The 20,375-nt window shown below is 41.7% G+C and overlaps 1 protein-coding gene and 2 non-coding genes across 4 annotated transcripts; all 3 read left to right on the forward strand.

Annotated features, from left to right (window-relative positions):
* The first annotated feature begins 7,777 nt into the window (after positions 1–7,777).
* TPT1 (tumor protein, translationally-controlled 1) lies at positions 7,778–11,482 on the forward strand. Of its 2 annotated transcripts, XM_004376597.3 has the most exons (6): positions 7,779–7,935; positions 8,192–8,265; positions 8,796–8,986; positions 9,249–9,354; positions 10,198–10,314; positions 11,299–11,482. In XM_004376597.3, the coding sequence occupies exons 1-6, from the start codon at positions 7,908–7,910 to the stop codon at positions 11,299–11,301; spliced, it is 519 nt and encodes a 172-aa protein (XP_004376654.1). In that variant the 5' UTR covers positions 7,779–7,907; the 3' UTR covers positions 11,302–11,482. The 2 variants fall into 2 exon arrangements, with proteins under 2 accessions (XP_023587366.1, XP_004376654.1); XM_023731598.1 differs by lacking the exon at positions 10,198–10,314 and having other exon boundaries at positions 7,778–7,935.
* Positions 11,102–11,230, forward strand: LOC111820605 (small nucleolar RNA SNORA31). Its single transcript, XR_002824150.1, has one exon. It is a non-coding gene; the product is annotated as a small nucleolar RNA SNORA31 (small nucleolar RNA).
* Positions 11,483–12,321: 839 nt separating the features above from the next.
* LOC111820606 (small nucleolar RNA SNORA31) lies at positions 12,322–12,453 on the forward strand. The gene has a single exon (XR_002824151.1). It is a non-coding gene; the product is annotated as a small nucleolar RNA SNORA31 (small nucleolar RNA).
* Positions 12,454–20,375: the final 7,922 nt, after the last annotated feature.

Below are 20,375 nucleotides of genomic sequence, written 5' to 3' on the forward strand. Positions count from 1 at the left end.
TACATAAGATAAAAGGAGAGAGCAGAAGCAAAGAGACAGGGACCTCATTACCACCAAAAGAAGAGCCAGGAATGGAGTGGATCCTTTAGACCTGGGGTCCCTGCACTAGAAGCTCCTACACCAGTGGAAGATTAATGACAAGGACCCTCCCCGAGAAATAACAGAGACAGAAAGCCTTCTCCTGGAGCTGGCACCCTGAATTTGGACTTCTAGCCTCCTAAACTGTCAAGGCCATCCACTTGTGGTATTTCTGTTATAGCAGCACTAGATAACTAAGGCAATGGGTAAACAATGTGAATTCCCCAGTTAAACCATTGGCTTTGATGACGTTAGATTCGAAAAAATTATGTTGTGACCAAGTTAACAATTAAAAAATAACAAAATTATAACATAATATTATGCATATGTTGTCTAATATTAGGCAAAAACATAAGAGCAAACACTAACATATAAATTTTAACCCAAAGAGAATCAGGTGCTTCTCTTGATTTTGACAACACGTTCCATGTAATTTATAACATATTAAATAAACCTTTTAAGCACTTTTCCTTTTAGAAAAAAAATTTTTCTTTGTGGCTTTCCATGAAGTTTCAAGGTTGTCAGGAATTTATTATAGGTTACAGAGGAACAACACTTAAGTTATTTAAACAAAGATCTTAAAGGTAAACACCTTTGCTCATTATTATTATTTTTAAGCCATGTGGCTTGGTTTTCAACTCAGGGATCTTATTCTAGTGAGAGGCCAAACCTTTGCCTTCGAGGCAGATTACACAAAGAATAAATTAACCCTTCAACCTAGTAACCAAAGAAAATTTTGTTGTTTTAAGAAAAAGAAACCCAATTCTTTGTTTTATATGCTATTTAACATTAAAGCTCCTAAAAATCTCATAAACTAAACCATTAAACTTTAGCCAGATAAAATTTTTGACCATATCAAATAAATTTCATTTTAATAAACCTCTTAAATGTTCTCTTTGTTACATATCTTTTATAGTACATCCCTTTTAGTGGCAAAAATGAACACACTCATTAGCAGACCCTCCCCCGAAAAAACATATATATATATTCTTTCTCTGTGGCATAAAAGCAAAAGTATAAACTTAAATAATGATGAATATATATTAATTTAATATCAGTAAGTTACCTTAAAGGTCTTGGGAATTATTTTAAGCCTGTATACCATAAAACATAATTGCTGTTGAAATAAAGTATGTTTAAAGATTCTAAGTTTTTATTCAATTTTTACTATTTCACATATTTTCCCCAATCTAATTTTAGCCCTTAAAGATTTTATCAATTGGCTTCGAAAATCACAAAGTCTCTGCTCAACAGACCAATTCATTGCTATGGATATAACCTTAAGTCTCTGGCTAGGGGTGGAAACATTTCCCCAGGCCATTTGAGTTGTGTCTCATTGTGATTTCTATCTTTTCGCTTCTTAAGATTTCTCTACAATAGAGAGAACTTATTTACAGTTCTTTTATGATGGAGAGCCACCCAATTGCTGATAACTATAGTAAGACTGAGGAGCCCTGGTGGTGCAGTGGTTAAGAGCTTGGCTGCTGAGGCTGCTAACGGAAAGGTCAGCATTTTGAACCCACTAGTCACCCTGTGGGAGAACGATGTGGCAATCTGCTTCCATAAAGATTATAGCCTTGGAAACTCTATGGGGTAGTTCTACTCTGTCCTATAGGGTCACTATCAGTTGGAATAGACTTGATGGCAACCAGTCTTGCTTTTTTATAGTAAGACAGAATCCTTCTTATTTTCTTTTGTCTGGAAAGGCTCCACTTAGTTGGAAAAGGTCTTTCAAAAGCTTCCCTGGAGCTATATGACCTCAGAGGCTGGAGGCCTGATCCTGCCCTGCCCTCCTCCTCTTTTGATTCATGGTAGAGGATAAGATCAGGTCATTCCAATTCATTTACATATGTTTAAATCAGCCTAGGCATTTTGAAAGTCAAAAGATAGTAACTAATTTCTTTGCCTTTTACCATTCTCTTGGTAAGCAGTTTTGCTTTCTCTTTATTACAACCTTTTATCTATCCAGTAAATGCCAATGCTCTTTAGCAATTTTGAAATGAATCCATTATTTCTTGGTTAGCCCTCTTTTTTTTTTCCTTCTAGGCTTGTCCTATGCCTCCCTTTTCCCACTCTGGAACTACTAGTTTTACTTTAAGACAAAATTATCCCTTTTCCTTAAATAAAACATATTTCATATAATATCTAACTTAAGTTACCTAGAAAGATTTCACTTTTAAAGTCAACAGAAACATAAAAACCTTTGTTAGAACAAATTTATTTTCATTAATTCCTGGGAATATTAGGAATAATTTGTTCCTTTTTATGGCCTTGTTATACCAATCCCAAAGCTCTTTGAAAATAGAACTATCTCTTTAGTGTTCCAAATGCTCGAATCTGGACATCAAACTGCAGTTCACCAACAGAGTTACCAGATGTCACTCTTAACCAAATAATCAAGCAAAAAATTTAAGAAAGACTCCTTAATCAAACAACCGGTCTTCAAACAAATACGCTGAACAAAACTTAAGGAAACGTAAGAGAACAAAACATATCAGCAAAGGTTCATTTTCTGAGAACATTTACCCCATCAGTGTCAAACGGATGTGATGTGCAGATGTGTAGGGCCCAGAAGACAGGACCTCTCTTTGCTGGCTTCTGTTCCACAGTCCAGGTCTCCTCAAGGTCTACTGGATTCATGGCTTCAGAAAAATTCTGCTGACTACGCCATTAATTGTCCTAGGGTAAAATCATCACAAAGTTATAGTAAAGAAGAAAGATTTCATTTGACATATGTTCCAAGAGGCAAAAGTGGGAAATGGACCAGCATGCTGCCAAAGCTATGTCTGCCCCAGTCCAAAAAATGTTACAGAATCATCAGTATATATTGACATTACAAATGGGTAAAATCATTAAAAGTTTCACCTTTTCATGGATTGGCTAAAAACTGCTAAATCACTGTGATTCTACATTTTGAATTTTCTTAAAAATCACTGGTACAAATTTCAGTAATGACAGTCAGGAGGGTCTTCGTTGGTCCAACAAATCTTGCTATTTACTAAATGCTAATAGAAAAAGATAAGAGTGGAAAATATGTGGGTCTTTTGTGCTCTAATTATGTGAAAGGTTCCCTAAAAGATATTTTCCAAGATTGTCCTAGCTATTGTTCTTATACCTCAGGCCCAGTTTACATGTCCTTGTCAGTCACTGTGAATCCAGCTCCAGCTGAGTCACATTCTTTATACTCAAGGACAGGGAATATGGCTCCAATTTTAACTACTAAGTCACTACTTTCTACACTATAGCTAACCAGCTGAAATAAGAATTTCTCATCATAAATTAATGGTATTCTGGTTTGCAAATCAATCTCATGAGTTTGGTAAATATAAATTGGTTTCCCTGAACCTGATCACCAGTAAGCAAAGAGATCACCTCAAAACTGAGAACCAGATCTTTTGCACTGTGGTTATGGCAGGGACCACTGGTTGCCTGCTAATATCCATTCATCCTTCTTCCTTAATAAAAGAACCCTGATTTTATTTAAGATAGCAATGAACCAATGACAATAAGCAAGTGCCTTTCTTGCAACTAGATGCATCCATGTAATTGTTCAGTGGAACTTATAGAAAAGCTCCTTAAAGGGACCTTCTTCTTGCTGCCTGCAAGATGGACATGATGGCTGGACTTCCAGCATCTATTGTAGATGATAGGGAACCTACAGGTGGTGAAAAAAAAAGTAGGAGCCTGGATCCCTGATGCCCATGGAGCCACCAAATCAGTTTGGGATTCATACTCCCGAATTTATTTACTATGAGAGAATAAACCCTATGTGTTTAAGCCATTGTAGTTGTTATGGATTGAATTGTATTTTTCAAAAATATTTGTTGTAAATGCTAACCCCTGTACCTGTGGAGGGGCCCTGATGGTGCAGTGGTTAAGAGCTCGGCTGCTAACAAAAAGGTTGCCAGTTTGAATCCACTAGCCACTCCTTGGAAACCCTATGGGGTAGTTCTAATCTGTCCAATGGGGTCACTACGAGTTGGAATCAACTCAACGGCAATGAGTTTGGGTTTTTTGGTTTATACCTGTGGATACAATTCCATTTGGGAATAGAAGTTTTCTTTGTTATGTTAATGATGTCATATCAGTGTAGGGTGTGTCTTAAACCACTTAAACCACTTTAGAGATATAAAAAGAGCAGATCAGGCACAGAAGCAAGCAAGCACGAATGGGGGAAAGACAGATGCTACGTGGATATCTCCAAGGAACACTGAGAAGAATGCTAGAGAAGCTGAGACAAGGCTTTTTCCCCAGAGCAGACAGAAGGAGTCTTCCCCTAGAGTCAGTGTCCTGAATTTGGACTTCTAGCCTCCTAAACTGTGAGAAAATTAATTTCTGTTCATTAAAGTCACCCACTTATGGTAAATATGTTATAGCAGCACTAAGAAACTAAGGCAGTAGTCAATCCTTGATTGATAAAATGGTGAACTGTCATAAGGTGATTTCCTGCTGTGAAGATTTGTGTGAAGATGCCAGAAGACATACTCTTTGAAATCTCTTTAATTGCAAGAGATACCAAGTCATATTCTGTTATAAAATTTAGGACGATCTTAGATTTTGTTAGAAATCACTGCTTAAATCATCGTAAGGAATCAAATGTTATAAAAAACCTTTTGATCATGCCAAAATTAAAGGTACTCAGCTTGGAAAAAGGCCAAATCTCTACAATTTTGTCAGTGGCCAGCAATTAGAAAACCAAAACCCGTTGCTGTTCATTGACCCATAGCGACCTTATAGGACAGAGTAGAACTGTCCCATAGGGTTTCCAAGGCTGTAAATCTTTACAGAAGCAGACTGTCACATCTTTCTCCAGCAGAGTGGCTGCTGTCCTTTTGCCAAACTCTTAACCACTGCACCACCAGGGCTCCTATTGGCTAGCAATTAGCAACTAATTTCCCCCTAACTGGTTGCATTCCAAATGTTCTAAGTAGACATTTTCAAAATATTGCAGAGATTTTCAAGACCACAGGATGGAGTTTTCAAAATATCCTGAAATCCAAATCAGATTTTCATAAGAAATTGTTTTTAGAATGTCTAGTTACTGAATTAGGAGCCCTGGTGGTGCAGTAGTTACAAGCTAACCAAAAGGTCAGCAGTTTGAATCCACCAGCCGCTCTTGGAAACTCTATGGGGCAGTTCTACTCTATCCTATAGGATCACTATGAGTCGCAATTGACTCAATGGCAATGGGTTTGGGTTTTTTTTTTTTTTTTTTTAATTTTAGTCACTGAATTGCTAGGATCAATCAAATATGAACCTGAAGTAGAACTCTCATAAGAACACAGGTAAATTCTATCAGTGATCCACTATTAGAGTGTTGTTGTGTGCCACTGAGTCGATTCCAACTCAAGGTGACCCTATAGGACAAAACAGAACTGCCCCATAGACTTTCCGAGGCTGTAATCTTTACGGAAGCAGATTGCCAAATCTTTCTCCAATGGAGCAGCTGGTGGATTTGAACCACTGACCTTTTGGTTAGCAGCCAAGTGCTTAACTACTGTGCCACCAGGGATCCTACTATTAGATTTAAAAAAAACCCATTGCTGTCGAGTCGATTATGACTCATAGCAACCCTACAGGACAGAGTAGAACTGGCCCATATGGTTTCTAAGAAGCAGCTGGTGGAGCTGAACTGCAGACCTTTTGGTTAGCAGCCAAACACTTAACCACTGCTCCATTAGGGCCTTACTATTAGGTTAGTGTTCTATTAAACATAAGAACATCTTTAGTACAACATATGCTATACCAACTAAATGAGAAAATACTTTCAAGTAATGTAAATAGTTTTAGGAATATTTTGAAAATTAATAAAATTTGGGAAGAATTGTATGTTCAAATTTACTCAATATTTATTGATCACCTATTGAGCGTGCTAGGAATTTTCTCATTGTCTCGTTTAATTCACAAAAACTTTAACTCACAAAAACTCGATTTTATACTCAAGCTCAGGGAGGCTGATGTTTCCCAGGTCACAGTGCTAGTAAGATAAAGCCAAGATTTCAACTTAGGTGCCTTGACTCCAACTTCAGTACTCTTTTCACCAGGGCTGCTGTTTTTGTTAAACTTGAAAAAAAAAATTAATTGAATATAAAACTGGAGAGGCTGTCAAGGGCGTAATGTTTAGGGGTACAGTATGAGTGAATGTAAATTATTTCTGAATAACTTGAAAATGCTAGAGCTGAGGGAAAAAATAAAACATGATATGCCTCAGATAATAATCTGTTCCTCTCACACAGGCCAGAATGTGAGATTAAGAGGTTTAACAGATGCTTCATCAACCATCACCATATAAGATGTCCATTTGTTATCATACCGTTTTTAGCTTCTTCCCAGATACCAGTGTCCTCTGAAGTTTCCGGTGCAGCCCTGGGAAGGCCTCATTTTCTGTCTCTTCCATTCTGACTTCTCCACCATCCTGATTCACTGTCCTGTGCCCTACTCTTTCACAAGCGGTTGCTGTTGCTCTCTTACTCTATGACTGGCTGATTACTGGATTTATGAAAAATTGTTTATGTATTATACTTGCCTGATTCTTTGATTCACTAGAATTAAAATGTCTATAAAGCTCGGACTGGGTCTAACCTGTTCACAGTTGTGATCTTGTAAATCCCAGAGCCAGGGACATAGTAAAGCACAAAAACATTTGTGGAACGTAACAAGCTCTCAGGTTTCATTGTGGCATACATCTTTACCTTAAACCAAAGACGTGCCTAAAAATGGAGTGTTGTTTTTTTTTTTTTTAAGTGCCTAAAGTCCTTCAAATAACACCCGGGCAGGTGGGTAACTCCCTATTTTGATTTTACTCTAACACCAGGGATAAAATTTCAACTTCATCTTAAAGTGACAACATGCCCCTTTTCTCAAACAAAGGACATTAATTCGAGGCCAAGCACAAAACAGAAAAGGGAAGAGCTCTTTAGCTGTCCGCCACAGAAACAGAACAAGCCTTCAAATAAAGGTCCAAATTGAAAAAGATGGGAAAGCTGTGCACACTTCCGTGCCACCTTCCTTCCTCCGCAAGCCCTCTACGACAGAATTTGCGCCCATGGAATCCTCGCGCAGCCTCGGCACCACGATTATCCCCCCTACCCGGAGTCAGCTCTGCCCCTACAAAGGCGTTCGAAACTCCAGGCTGGGCAGCCCTTGGGGCCAATGCTGAAAAGTTCCCCGAGGCCCTCGAAGACCACAAACCAAAGCCCAGTTCCCTGCCCTCATCCTTGTGGACAGCCTCGTACTCTCCCCCACGACAGAGTGCCCGACCTTCCGTAACACCAAAGTCCCCTGCTACCTGCAGACACTTTTGCCCACAAAAAGGGGTGGAGACTGATTAGGGCGAGGAGGGGGCCGGTAGCTTGAGACGATTTCATCTAAGCCCCACCCAAGCCCAGCACCTCTCCCGCGGGGAAGGGAGGGACATGGCGGACGCGGCAGGCCCCTCTCCGCCCCCTCCCCTCAGCGTACAGCTCTCGAAGGCCACGGTCAACCCCTCTTCTTTTCCCTCCCGCTCCCCGCGAGCCCCACGGAACTAGGCATTGTGTCCCCTTGCCATGTGCCCGGATGTTCCCTCCCCTCCCCTGCGGCGCGCCCGCGTCGAGGCCCCGCCTTGCATGCGGCCGTGCGTTCACGTCACCGCTTGCGGCGCTTCCGGAGGTGCAGTGGGCGATGACGTAGGGGGACGTGCCCTCTATATGAGGTTGGGGAGCGGCTCAGTCGGCCTTTTCCGCCCGCTCCCCCCTCCCCCTGAGCGCTGCTCCAGCTGCTCCGCGCTCGTTCAGGGCTCCGGGCTCCCGCTAAGCTAGCACCGCCGTCGTCTCCCCTCAGCCGCCATCATGATTATCTATCGGGACCTCATCAGCCGTGAGTCCTTGCTGCGCTGCCCTTCCTGCCGCGCTCAGGGGGTCGGGGGCGAGGAAGAGTAGGGCCGCTGCCGCTGCCGCTGCCGTCTTGGGCCCAGGGACGCTGGCGGCGAGCAGGAGTCGGTGCTTGGGGCACGCGCTGGGGTCTGGGGCGCCTGGGGAGGGGCAGGGGCCGCGTGCGGCAGGCGGGGGAAATGGCGGCTCCGGGTCTCCGAGGCCGGGCGCCCTGTGATGGGCGGGTCTGTGTCCCCGAGCAGATGATGAGATGTTCTCCGACATTTACAAGATCCGGGAGATCGCGGACGGGCTGTGCCTGGAGGTGGAGGGGAAGGTGAGTCGCCTGGGCGGTCGCGCGGGGGAGGCAGGGCCGGGCAGGCTCCGGTTTCCGCTGCTCCTCTACCCGAGGTTGTGCAATCCTCTCCGCCGCCTCCTGGCGGAGGAGACGCTCTTTCCGGGCTTAGGTTTTTCTAGAAAAGTGGAGGCGGAGCTGTGCCTGGAAACAGGTCTGCGGCCTCGGCGCCCATCCTCCCCGCTGTCGAGGACATGATGTCTCCAGTTTGGGAGCGCGAAGCCCGTCACGTTTGCTCTATCCGTGCTTGTTCATCTCCCCTTAGCGACCAGAGAGTCCCCAACTGGAAACAACTTCTAGTTGTCGGAGACAAAGAATTAGTTTTAGTGAGTTAAAATGTTTAAAAAAGTAAATTTTTTCCCCCAAATAATGTAGTTTTTAAGAAGAACCAAGAATGTTGGGTGGGAGGGTGATACTTGCATGAACTGTGGGTATAGGAGGATTTTTGGATGCATTTATACTAAAGTCAGATACTTCGTTTGCAACTAAACTCCTGCTTTTCCTTAACGCAGATGGTCAGTAGGACAGAGGGTAACATTGATGACTCGCTCATTGGTGGCAATGCCTCAGCTGAAGGCCCTGATGGTGAAGGAACCGAAAGCACAGTAATCACTGGTGTTGATATTGTCATCAACCATCACTTGCAGGAAACCAGCTTCACAAAAGAAGCCTACAAGAAGTACATCAAAGATTACATGAAATCGTAAGTGATGTTGGCAATGCCCAGCTGATGTCTTTGGGTTCTTGTAATTGAGGATTTAGGATTTGGCTAACTTGTGAGGTTCTTGTGCTCACAGACAAGGGTGGTTGGTTTTATGTAAACTAAATGTGAGCGTACTGGCGCATGCATTCTGCTGTTAGGTTTTTTATTTTAATTTTTGGTTGTAGTTTGCATTTTCAATGAAAAAAATGTGACTTTGTCCAGGATTCAACACTTTTAACCTGTTAATGAAATATTATTTTAGAATCAAAGGCAAACTTGAAGAACAGAGACCCGAAAGAGTAAAACCTTTTATGACAGGGGCTGCAGAACAAATCAAGCACATCCTTGCTAATTTCAAAAACTACCAGGTAAATAACATTTGTATTAAAGGTGTGTATAGTTTTAACTGAGAGATGAATTAGTTCATGAATCTTTTTGGCATGATTAAATTGTCATTTTTCCCATAGGATTTTGAGTTGTTGGTTTTTTTTTTTTTTTTGTTTTGTTTTTTTAAGATGCATAGGTAGCTTCACAGGCTCACAGGTTGCCCGGGCTATGGAAAGTAGCCCTTCTTCTCTGCTCCCAAGTATTTCCAGGTCCAGTCTTTTCTGATGCCCAGAATCTCATCCCTTGCTTCCCAGATGACATTTATCCACTCTTCTGCTCATAAGTTGCTAATTTTTATGTCACCGTCTCTGGAGCGTTCTGACACATTTGAGTTAATAAGCCCTGTTTAGAACCCTTCAGTGGCTTCCCGGTACCTTTAAGACTTAAAACACTCTGGTTCTTTTTCATTTTCTAGTCTTCAGTCAGCGCCTGGCCATAAGATAATTTTCACATATGGTACGGTATATCATTGTCAGCCGTATATTCCTTTGTGTATATATGTTCCCTGTACTTGACTGTGTAAACAGACTTGTATCGTTTGGAATTACATATGTGAGGTTGGGAGTAAAAACCAGAAATTCTAAAGTGTCCTGGATTGCTCTTTAGTCTTATTGTGATTATAGTTAATGCTTTAATCAGGTGAACAGATCTTGCTTAGTGAGCATTTCTCTCCAAGGCATCAGAGCTGTTAGTTGCTGATGTTTTCTTGATTAAACTGTTGTGGGGGTTCTGAATCGTCCTTTGATTTGTTGTAGTTTACAGGGTTTGTTTTGCTGAGATACATACTTAACGGTCTAATTCTGGGTATTTGTTCGCTTCCCAAGTTCTTTATTGGTGAAAACATGAATCCAGATGGCATGGTTGCTCTGCTGGACTACCGTGAGGATGGTGTGACCCCATATATGATTTTCTTTAAGGATGGTTTAGAAATGGAGAAATGTGTAAGTATGAGGAAATTGGTCAAAATTAGTAATGTAAAAATAGAGATCTTTTAGGTGTGACTGATCATTTCATGCCGTTGGGGAGAGTTAGAATGGATTCTACAGCAGTCCCTTTTAACACATGGATCTAGTTTTTTGTTTCTCTTAACTTGAGGAGGGGGGTTGTCAAAGAAGAGTTGTTTCACATGCTTAAGAGTCTTATAGTATAGAAAGGCTTAGAGTCCGTAGAAAACCTTGACTGTAGATGGCATTGCAAAGCAGTTTGAATAGCGAACTGGAGATCCACTATAAGCCCCTGTGTTGATCTTCCCAATAGAAATGGCCTGTTGAAATCAAACTGCTTTCCTTTTCGTAATTTTGCCACACATATGCATCAGTTTCAAACCTTTTACTTTGGTTTACTGATCATTGGCAACATTAAGCATTTATTCAGGTAAATACAATTAGAGCTGACAAGTGAACTAGTACAGAAATTGCTTTGTTAAAATGAAATCACTCACTGAATATCTGATGTAGGTGGTATAGAAATGAAAGCATTCCTTATTGTCATTTACAGAGGCTTCCGTATAAATTAGGGGCAAGATATAAACTCGTAAGGATACACTGAATAAGATTATAGAGGCAACAGTGGACAAAAATGTCTTATGTGGCAGTATAAAATGACTCTCCAAAGGGATTCTTCAGGCAGTATCTGAGGTTTTTGTTGGTAGAGCAGAGTGTGTGTAAGTGAACTTGCTCAGAAGGAGACTTCTGAGAAAGGTGCTTCTTCTGACTTGGTAAGGATGTTCTGCATCCTCTGATAGACCTTGAACAATTTGCTGTTGTTCTTTCGGTTTGCACTAGGATGCAAAAGAAAAAATCCCTGCGCTTTCTGTCTGTCTTTGTGGCAGCCCAGATTGAATGAGGGAATACATCTGCTGCCTAGAAAAGTTGAGTTATTTTCACATTGGAAAAGTATTAATATAGTCTTCCTTGTTTTTACAGTAACAGATTTGGTAATTATTTGGATCTATCATCTGTCATCCTAACTGGCTGCTGCTCTTCATCCACACAACACCAGGACTTAGACAAAAGGGACTGATGTCATCTTGAGCTCTTCATTTATTTTGACCTTGATTTACTTGGAGCGGAGGCATTTTTTTTTTTCCTTAAAGGAAAAAAAAAAAAACATGTCTTGTAGGTTGTCTAAAAATAAAATGCATTTAAACTCACTTGAGAGAATGCTTCTGAGTTTAATGTATTTAAACTTAATTCATCTCTGTAGTGTTGTGGAGAAGTTAGAGCCTGGTTGTAGATCACTACTATAAAGCATGAGATTGTCTTCAGATAACTTCTACAGTTAAACTACTCCTGGGACTGGAATATAAAAACAAGAATCAAAACTCTTAATCCTGAGTTGAAGTAAAGGGAGAGACCATGCTCATAGCAGTGCCAACATTGGAAGTGGATCCTTACACATTCATCACCTACAAATGGAAGAGATTACCAAGAGAATAAAGAGAGACTAATACAGTTGGAAGCTAAGTATTGTCTGAGCTTTTTTGTCATAAATGGAGTAGAACCAAGTTCCAGAGAAATTTAGAAGTCTCCTGGAATGAATGTGTCAAACTCTCTGGAGTTGGGATGGTAACTAGAACAGGGATGGGCAAACTGGCCTGACCTGCCCCATTTTTTTTTTTTTTTTTAAATGACTCATGAGCTAAGATGGTTTTTACGTTTTTAAGTGGTTGAAAAAAAGAATGCCTTGACACATCAAAATTTCAGTATCCAGTTTCATTGGAACACAGCCATGCTCATTTGCTTACGGATTACCTATGGCTGTTTTCACACTACAACAGTGGTTGGGAAGGACAGAAGGCTCTAGGGCCTGCCAAGCCTACAGCAATTATTATGGCCTTTTACAGAAAAGGTTTGCCAATCTCTGCTTTAGAAGATGAGATTATAGATAACATTTGGGATAGCTGGTGGGCAAAAGAAAAGACTGGGTATCAGAATGAGAATATGAAAATGCATCTATTTGACAGACCTGGAGCAGTTACTGTCTGCTTCTAAGGTTTCCACTACGATGCAAGAAAAAAGTTCCTTGCGCTTTCTGTCTGTCTGCTTGTGGCAGCCAAGATTGAATAGGGGAAAACAGGAATTATGGAAGAGGGGGAAGGATAGAGGAATCAGAAATAACTTTGTAAACAGTTAAACTGTTTAGTCCACAAAAGGAATCTTAAAATTTTGAGTTTACATGAGAAGTGTTGGAACGTTTCCAACACCCTTACCTCCTGGTTACTCTTTAAAAGTTTAAAAGTTAAAATATTCGGATTAAAGACAAACCAGTAAATCTTCCATTTGGTTCTATATGCCATTGGGATGAATTCAGTGAATTGTCATTCTGGAATTTGCCCTTAGATTTCAAAGTCCTTATGTATTCAGCCTGGAAGCTTGATCAAGCAGATCATGATAGAATCAGTGGTAATGGGTTTTATTAAGAAAATGTAGCCTTCTAGACAACTGTAGTCTGATAATTGACAGAATATTGTAGATCTGAGACCTTTTGGAACAGCATGCTATGGGCTTAGTGTGTAACTACCACCAGTCTACCAGAAGGGCATCTTGTTTTCCTCCAGTGTGACTAAAGGCACACTTTCCCAGCCAGGGGGGAAGGGCGCTCAGGGCCAAGGTCAACATGAGTCAAATCTCAGTTTAGCCACTATTGAGCATTTGCCTTAGTTCATGGGTTGTAAAGACAACAGTAATAAAAATGCCTAATATAAAATGTTGAAAACCTTAAAGCTGGGATGTAGAAACTTTAGGCCTTCTAACTGGGGCCTTGTCACAGGATGGAGAAAGTTTCACGTGTATTCAACAAAAAGCAACTTCTGGATAGTGATCTGAATTTACACTCAAAAAGATCAAACCCATTGCCATAGGGTTTTCAAGGAGGGGCTGGTGCATTCGAACTGCTGAGGTTAACCACTGTGCAACCAGGGCTCTGAATTTACACTGGTCTAAAACTTTAAGCACGTACTTAGGTTTATAGTGCCCTCTGGTGACAGGTGGAAGCAAGCCTAAGTCTTGAATTTGCAGTAACTGCTACCAGTGCTCTGAAAACGAGAATAGTCTGGGGATGGGCATAGAAATGATATCCAAGCTAAAACCTGATTAGCAAGCCAGCCATGGAAAATTTGGAAGAAGAGCAAGTAGGAATAGCAAAAACTAGGGGAGAAGAACCTTCCTTTGCCTTGACTTAAAATTTTGAAGTCTACAGGAAAGTTGAATCAAGTTCATATTTAAACTCTCCAGTTGTCCCCGAAGTGTTCTTCGTAGCTGTATTTTCAAGAGTCCAGGCCAGTTGTCTCAAAATAGCTTAAATCCCTTGTGGATTTTTTTAATCTTAATTATGTCCACAGAGATTCAGGTTAAGACCCTTTGAACAAGATGTTTACTTCCTGTTACATCTCAGAAGGTATTTTCCAGTTTGTCCCATTAATAAGTTTGATACAGGCTTGTTCTAGTGACCCTTGAGCAGTGGGCCTCATTCTGCACGTGGAGAACAAAGTGGAAGAACAGGGAAGGGTTTCATAGTGTCTGGGAACCAAAATACGTTGCCATCTAAGGGATTCCAACTCAAGGCGACCCCATGTGTGTCAGTACAACTGCTCTGTGGCGGGGGTTGTTATCTAGTGGTGCTGTAACAAATACCACAAGTGGATGGCTTCAACAAACTTATTTTCTCATGGTCTAGTAGGCTAGAAGTCCAAATTCAGGGTGCCAGCTGCAGAGGAAGGCTTTGTCTGTTGGCTCTAGAGGAAGGTCCTTGTCATCAGTCTTCCCCTGGTCTAGGAGCGTCTCAGCACAGGAACCCTGAGTCCAGAAGACAGACTCCTGGCTCTGCTTTCTTGGTGTAGGAGGCCGCCCTTGGCTCTGCTTCTGTATCTCAAAAGAGATTGAAGACACAACCTAGTCTTGTAGATTGAGTCCTGCCCCATTAACATAACTGCCTCCAATTGCACCTCAGTTAACATCATAAAGGTAGGATTTACAACACAGGAAAATCACAGATGACAAAGTGGTGGGTAATCACAGTACTGGGAATCATGAACTAGCCAATTTGATACATTCTGAGGACACAATTCATGAATTGACAGTTACGTGTTCTGTGTTTTTAACATCTCAGTTTCTGTAAATGAAGATTCTAGGTCTAGCTTTCAGGGTGACTGGCTCAGGGTCTCCCAGCCTGTTGCTGTTGAGTTGATTCCATAGGGCTTCCAAGGCTGTAATCTGTATAGAAGCTGACTGCCACATCCTGTGGAGCAGCTGGTGAGTTCAAACCACTAACCCTTCAGTGAGCAGCTGAGCACTTAACCACCAAGGCTCCTCTAGGGTTTTCAATGGTTGATGTTTTTCGGCCTTCTGAGGCATCTCTGGGTGGACTTGAACCTCCAGACATTATGTTAGCCACCAAGCGTGTTAACCTTTTGTACTATCCAGGGACTCCTTTGTTTAGGAATTTCTCTGTAATAAAGTTATTTGAATAGGAACCTGAAGAAGGTGAGGAAATAAGATGTGGATATCTGAGGGCGAAACATTCTAAAACAGCAAATGCAGACCCTGGAGTGCTTGGCATGTTCCAGTAACAAGGTGGCCAGTGTGTTGGACCCAAATGAGTAAAAGGAAAGAGTTGAGGTAGAAAAGTGTGAGTGTATGGGTAAAGGGGGGGAGGGGGACAAGATCACCAAGGAAAGCTATGGGAGGGCCTTGAGTGACATGATCTGACTAAAATTTTAAAAGGATCACTGACTGCTGGTTTGAAAATAGAGTAAGGTGGAGGGAGGTTCGGGGCTAGGAAGGCAAAAGCAAAGAACAATTTAGTGCAATATTTTTAGGCAAGACATCACAGTGACTTGGTCTAGAGTGATAGTCAAAGAGGTGTCTAGAAATAAAGGTAGAGACTACAGGATTTGCTGATGGCTTGGATGAGGAGTGTGAGAAAATGGGTTTAAGGATGATGGCAAGGGTTTTGGCCTGAGTATGGAAGAATGCAGTTAACATTTACTGAGATGGAGAAAAGAGAGGGTAGGAAATTAAGAGTTGGGTTTTGGACGGTTAAATTTTTTATTTTTTATTATACTTCAGATGAAGGTTTACAGAACAAACTCGTTTCTCATTAAACAGTACATGTATTGTTTTATGACATTGTTTAACAACCCCATGACATGTCAACACTCCCTTCTCGACTTTGGGTTCCCTATTACCAGCTTTCCTGTCCCCTTCTGCCTTCTAGTCCTTGTCCCTGGGCTGGTGTGCCTCTTTAGTCTTGTTTTGTTTTATGGGCCTGTCTAATCTTTGGCTGAAGGTTAAACCTCAGGAGTGACTTCATTACTGAGTTAAAAGGGTGTCCAGAGGCCATACTCTCTGGGTTTCTCCAGTCAAGCCAGTAAGTCTGGTCTTTTTGTGAGTTAGAATTTTGTTCTACATTTTTCTCCAGCTCTGGACAGGTTAAATTTGAAATGCACATTATTCAAGTGACATTGGGTAAGCAGTTGTGTATTGGAGTCAGAAGGAGAGTCGAGAGGATGAGATCACCTAGGGAATGAGACAGCCCTCCAACATAGAGAGATGGGGGCGGTTGAGGGGGATGAGGAGCCAGCAAAGGAGATTAAAAAGGAACAGTCGAGATAGGAGAACCAGGGGAGGAGGAAGCAGTCAGCAAGGTCACCTGTCACAGTCTGCTCAAGATGAAGACAGAATGGTGAACTTGTGACTGGTTTGAGTGGTCAAGAGAAAAACCTAATTAAAATGGGCTCGAGAGAATAGCGCAAACACAGGCAGCACATCATCCGTGAAATGTCACTATGTAAGTACGTTTTTTTGGTATTATGAATGTCTGCAAATGCAATGGGTGTGAATGATTCATATTTGAATCAGTAGGCATTCTTTAAGTCACTATTAAAAATGGTTTTGATGTAAATTCTATCTTTATGAACTGCAAGGAGGAATCCGAGCGGCACAATTGGTTAAGTGCTGGACTACTAACTGAAAGGTTGGTTCAAACCAACCCAGAAGTGCCTCAGAAGAAAGGCCTGGCGATCTGCTTCCAAAAGGTCACAGCCATGAAAATGCTATGGAGCACTGTTCTACTCTGCACTCATGGGGTTGCCATGAATCAGAATTGACTCAACAGCAACTGGATTCGTTTTGGGTTTGAACTACAGGGTTAATAAGTCACTACAAACTGAACACATAAAAATGCAAGAACAGCAAACTTCAACCAGCTTAGTAATAAAACATCCTTCTAAAGTTTTGTTGATCTGCCTGTGTGCATGGAGTTGAGTGACGCTGGCTGGCAGCCAGAATACTCGATAGAATGGAACTAAAAACAGGAAGACTTTAATGGATACCACATCTACAGTAACTTTTAATTCACACTCTAGATCACTACTGAGGGCAGTGGTGGTTCAACTGTAGAATTCTCATCTTCCATGCAGGAGATCTGGGTTTGATTCCTGGCCACTGCTCTTCATGCACAGGCATCACTTGTATGTTGGTGAAGACTTGCGTGTTGCTATGATGCTGAACAGGTTTCAGCAGAGCTTGCAGGCTAAGAAAGACTACAAGAAAGGTCTACGATCTACTTCTGAAAATCAGCCAGTAAAAACCCAACAACAGTCTCATCCACACTTGATAGTAAGGATGGTGCAGAATCAGGCAGCGTTTCATTCCGTTGTGCGTAGGGTTCCCATGAGTCAATAACGCTACTTGTTAACATGCTGTCGAGCTGGTCCCGACTCAGCGACTGTATGTACAAGGGAATGAAACATTGCCTGGTCCTGCGTCATCCTCACAATCGTTGCTGTTGGAGCCCATTGTTGCAGCCACTGTGTCAATCCATCTCATTGAGGGTCTTCCTCTTTTTCTCTGACCCTCTACCAAGCATGATGTCCTCCAGGGACTGGTTCCTCCTGACAAACATATCCAAAGTATGCGAGATGAAGTCTTGCCATCCTCCGTTCTAAGGAGCATTCTGGCTGCACTTCTGAGACAGATTTGTTCATTCTTCTGGCAGTCCATGGTGTATTTAATATTCTTTGCCAATACTGTAATTCAAAGGCATTAATTCTTCGATCTTCCTTATTCATTGTCCAGCTTTCCCACATACACGAGGTGATTGAAAATACCATGGCTTGGGTCAGGTGCATCTTAGTCCTCAGAATGACATTTTTGCAGTTTAACACTTGAAAGGTCTTTTGCAGCACATTTGCCTAATGCAGTATGTCAGTGATTTCTTAATGCTATTTCCATGGGCATTGATTGTGGATCCAAGTAAAATGAAATCCCTGACAAGGTCAATATTTTCTCCATTTATCATGATGTTGCTTATTGGTCCAGTTGTGAAGATTTTTGTTTTCTTTATATTGAGGTACAATCCATACTGAAGGCTGTAGTCTTTGATCTTCCTTGGTAAGCAAGGTTGTGTCATCTGCACGTTGCAGGTTGTTAGTAAGTCTTCCTCCAATCCTGATGCCACAATAGTCCAGCTTCTCAGATTTGCTCAGTTTACAGATTAAATAAGTACCGTGAAGGGATATAACCCTGATGCTCACCTTTCTTGATTTTAAACCACTCAGTATCCCCTTGTTCTTTTTGAACGACTGCCTCTTGGTCTATGTACAGGTTCCTCATGAGCACAATGAAGTGTTCTGGAATTTCCATTCTTTGCAATATTAGCCATATCACTACTACACAACCCTTAATCATATGGTAAGGCTTACAGCCTCTGGTGAGTCACAAACCTATCCCCACAAGAGTTGCTTTGTGACATTTGGCATGTGCTTCGAGAGACTACCCATAAGAACTGAGGATAAACGTGATGTTTTTTGATAGATTTGTAATCCACCAGGGCTATGGACCATACTTTGAAAACCACTGGACTGGAAAACTGTTTTCTCATTTTTGCATAAAATTGTCAGCTGGGTGTCCAGGGGCCATAGTCTCGGGGATTCCTCCAGTCTGTCAGACCAGTAAGTCTTTTGCTTTTTTTGTAAATATGAATTTTGTTCTACGTTTTTTTCTCCCACTCTGTCTGGGACTTGGGTTCTTTAAACTTGAAGTTTCAGGTAAGTTAAAAATAATAATAGACCCTTTACCATCAAGTCAATTCCGATTCATAGCAACCCTACAGGACAGAGTAGGCCTGCCCCACGGGTTTCCAAGGCTGTAATCTTTACAGAAGCAGACTGCCCCATCTTTCTCCCATAGAACAGCTGGTGGCTTCAAACTACTGATCATTTGGTTAGCAGCCAAGTGCTTTAACCACTGCACCACCAGGGTTCCTTAAAAATAATGATAGTTTATATTTATCCTAAATTCTTCCAAGTCCATCTGTTAGTGTAACAATGGTGCATCTCACCCCCATGCATGTCTGCAGGCCGCAGCAGATTTTCACCACTGTGGGGACTGGGGGGGAATGTTTTTAACTATGAGAACACTGTAGTTTTTCAGAGTCCGTGCATTATGGATTTATGCTATTATTTATGGTTTTATATAACTGACCCTGGAAATTTGGCATTTAGAATTCTTCCATATGCTGGGCTGTTAGAACCTCTGGAGGGGATACGACAATTACTCATTCAATATTTCCCTAAGCTGCTGACTTCCTTCCTCCCTGGGTCCATGTGACACATCCGTTGGTTAATATATGCATCGTGCCCTTTGCCGAGCTTTGAGGTAGAGCAGGGAGCACAGAGGCGTGCATGGAGGAACACTTTATACAGTGCTTTTGCATGTGAGTCACAATTCCCACAAATGGAGAAAGCAGAATTCAGAGATCAGATGACTCAGTGTCCTCCGTCTATGGGAGAGGACCCAGAGACAATTGTTAGTCAAGAGTTAAAAACACAGTATTTTTAGTAATAGGATTGTAGGGCTACTAGACATTCTCCTTGAGTGTCTAACTTTAGATACTGGAAATCTAATTGCATTCTTGGTGATTTTTCTTGTGCGTAAAGACAGCAGACAGGAGTTTCTTGGTGGTGCAAACAGTTAAGTGCTGGACTACTAGCCAAAAGGTTGGCGGCGGTTCAAACCCACCCAGAGGCCCTTGGTAGACAGGCCTGGCGATCTGCTTTTGAAAGATCAGAGCCTTGAAAACCCTATGGAGCAGTTCTACTCTGCGCACATGTCCGCCTGGAGTCGGAATTGACTTGATGGCAACTAATAACAACAAAGACAGCAGTTAAAGTCCTTGTAAAATGCAGCTTGTTCATGGCCTTGGCTAGAGTGCAGGCTTATAAAATGATTCTACCCAGCACACAATCTACCATTCCCTAAGCAGCTGGTGGAAATTTGGCACGCCAGAGAAAGTTGGTGTTTTCTGGACATCTATTCAAAACAGAGCTATCCTCATAATCTCCTTTTCCTTGAGTATGTTACTTTGGAGTTTCCCTTAAGAACTACCAATTTGTCACGTAAGTCAAGTACCCAAACTAATATTCAACCCAGGGGCAGAAACTGGCAAGTGGAAGGGGAAACATTACTGCCCATGAAATTAAAAAGAAAAAAAATCAACACCTCTTGACTACCTCTGTGAGGTGGAATACTGTAAATCAACAGATGGCAAGAACAAAATTAGAAGCTAAGTAAGCTCAAGTCTGCGATGTGATACATCATAATATTTTTCTCTATCACTTTCCTAGCACTCCACCCTTCCTGAGCCTCCCCGCTGTATTAACTTGAGGGCATGCACACTAATGGAGTTGGTCAAGAACGTGGATGAGGTGTCCGTACCCTTGCTGACTGCCGTAATATCAGCATGGCAGTAAACACCAACTGCTGGCATCTATTAAAAGTAAAAGTGACTAAGCTTTTGAAAATTGGTTAAGTAATGTGCAACCTGTTCTGTTCTGCTCCACAGGCAAGGGAGGAGGAGGTCTGGGGGGAGTGTGAGAGCAGCAGAAATTCTAGCATCCCTGGAGCAATATGGAGATGTGTTTTTGTAAGGCACTCACTAAACCCTCTGGTTTGGGGGTGTGTTTGTATTATATTATGTAAAGCTCCTTTCAGCTACTGCT

Source organism: Trichechus manatus, unplaced genomic scaffold (genome assembly GCF_000243295.1).
Source record: "Trichechus manatus latirostris isolate Lorelei unplaced genomic scaffold, TriManLat1.0 scaffold00044, whole genome shotgun sequence".
Taxonomy (NCBI): domain Eukaryota; kingdom Metazoa; phylum Chordata; class Mammalia; order Sirenia; family Trichechidae; genus Trichechus; species Trichechus manatus.

Excerpts from the sequence above, each read along its gene's own strand:
- TPT1 (XM_004376597.3), top strand. The coding sequence starts at position 7,908 with ATGATTATCTATCGGGACCTCATCAGCC. Across the intron at positions 8,266-8,795 it reads GCCTGGAGGTGGAGGGGAAG|ATGGTCAGTAGGACAGAGGG; the intron begins GTGAGTCGCCTG and ends TCCTTAACGCAG. Across the intron at positions 8,987-9,248 it reads ATCAAAGATTACATGAAATC|AATCAAAGGCAAACTTGAAG; the intron begins GTAAGTGATGTT and ends ATATTATTTTAG.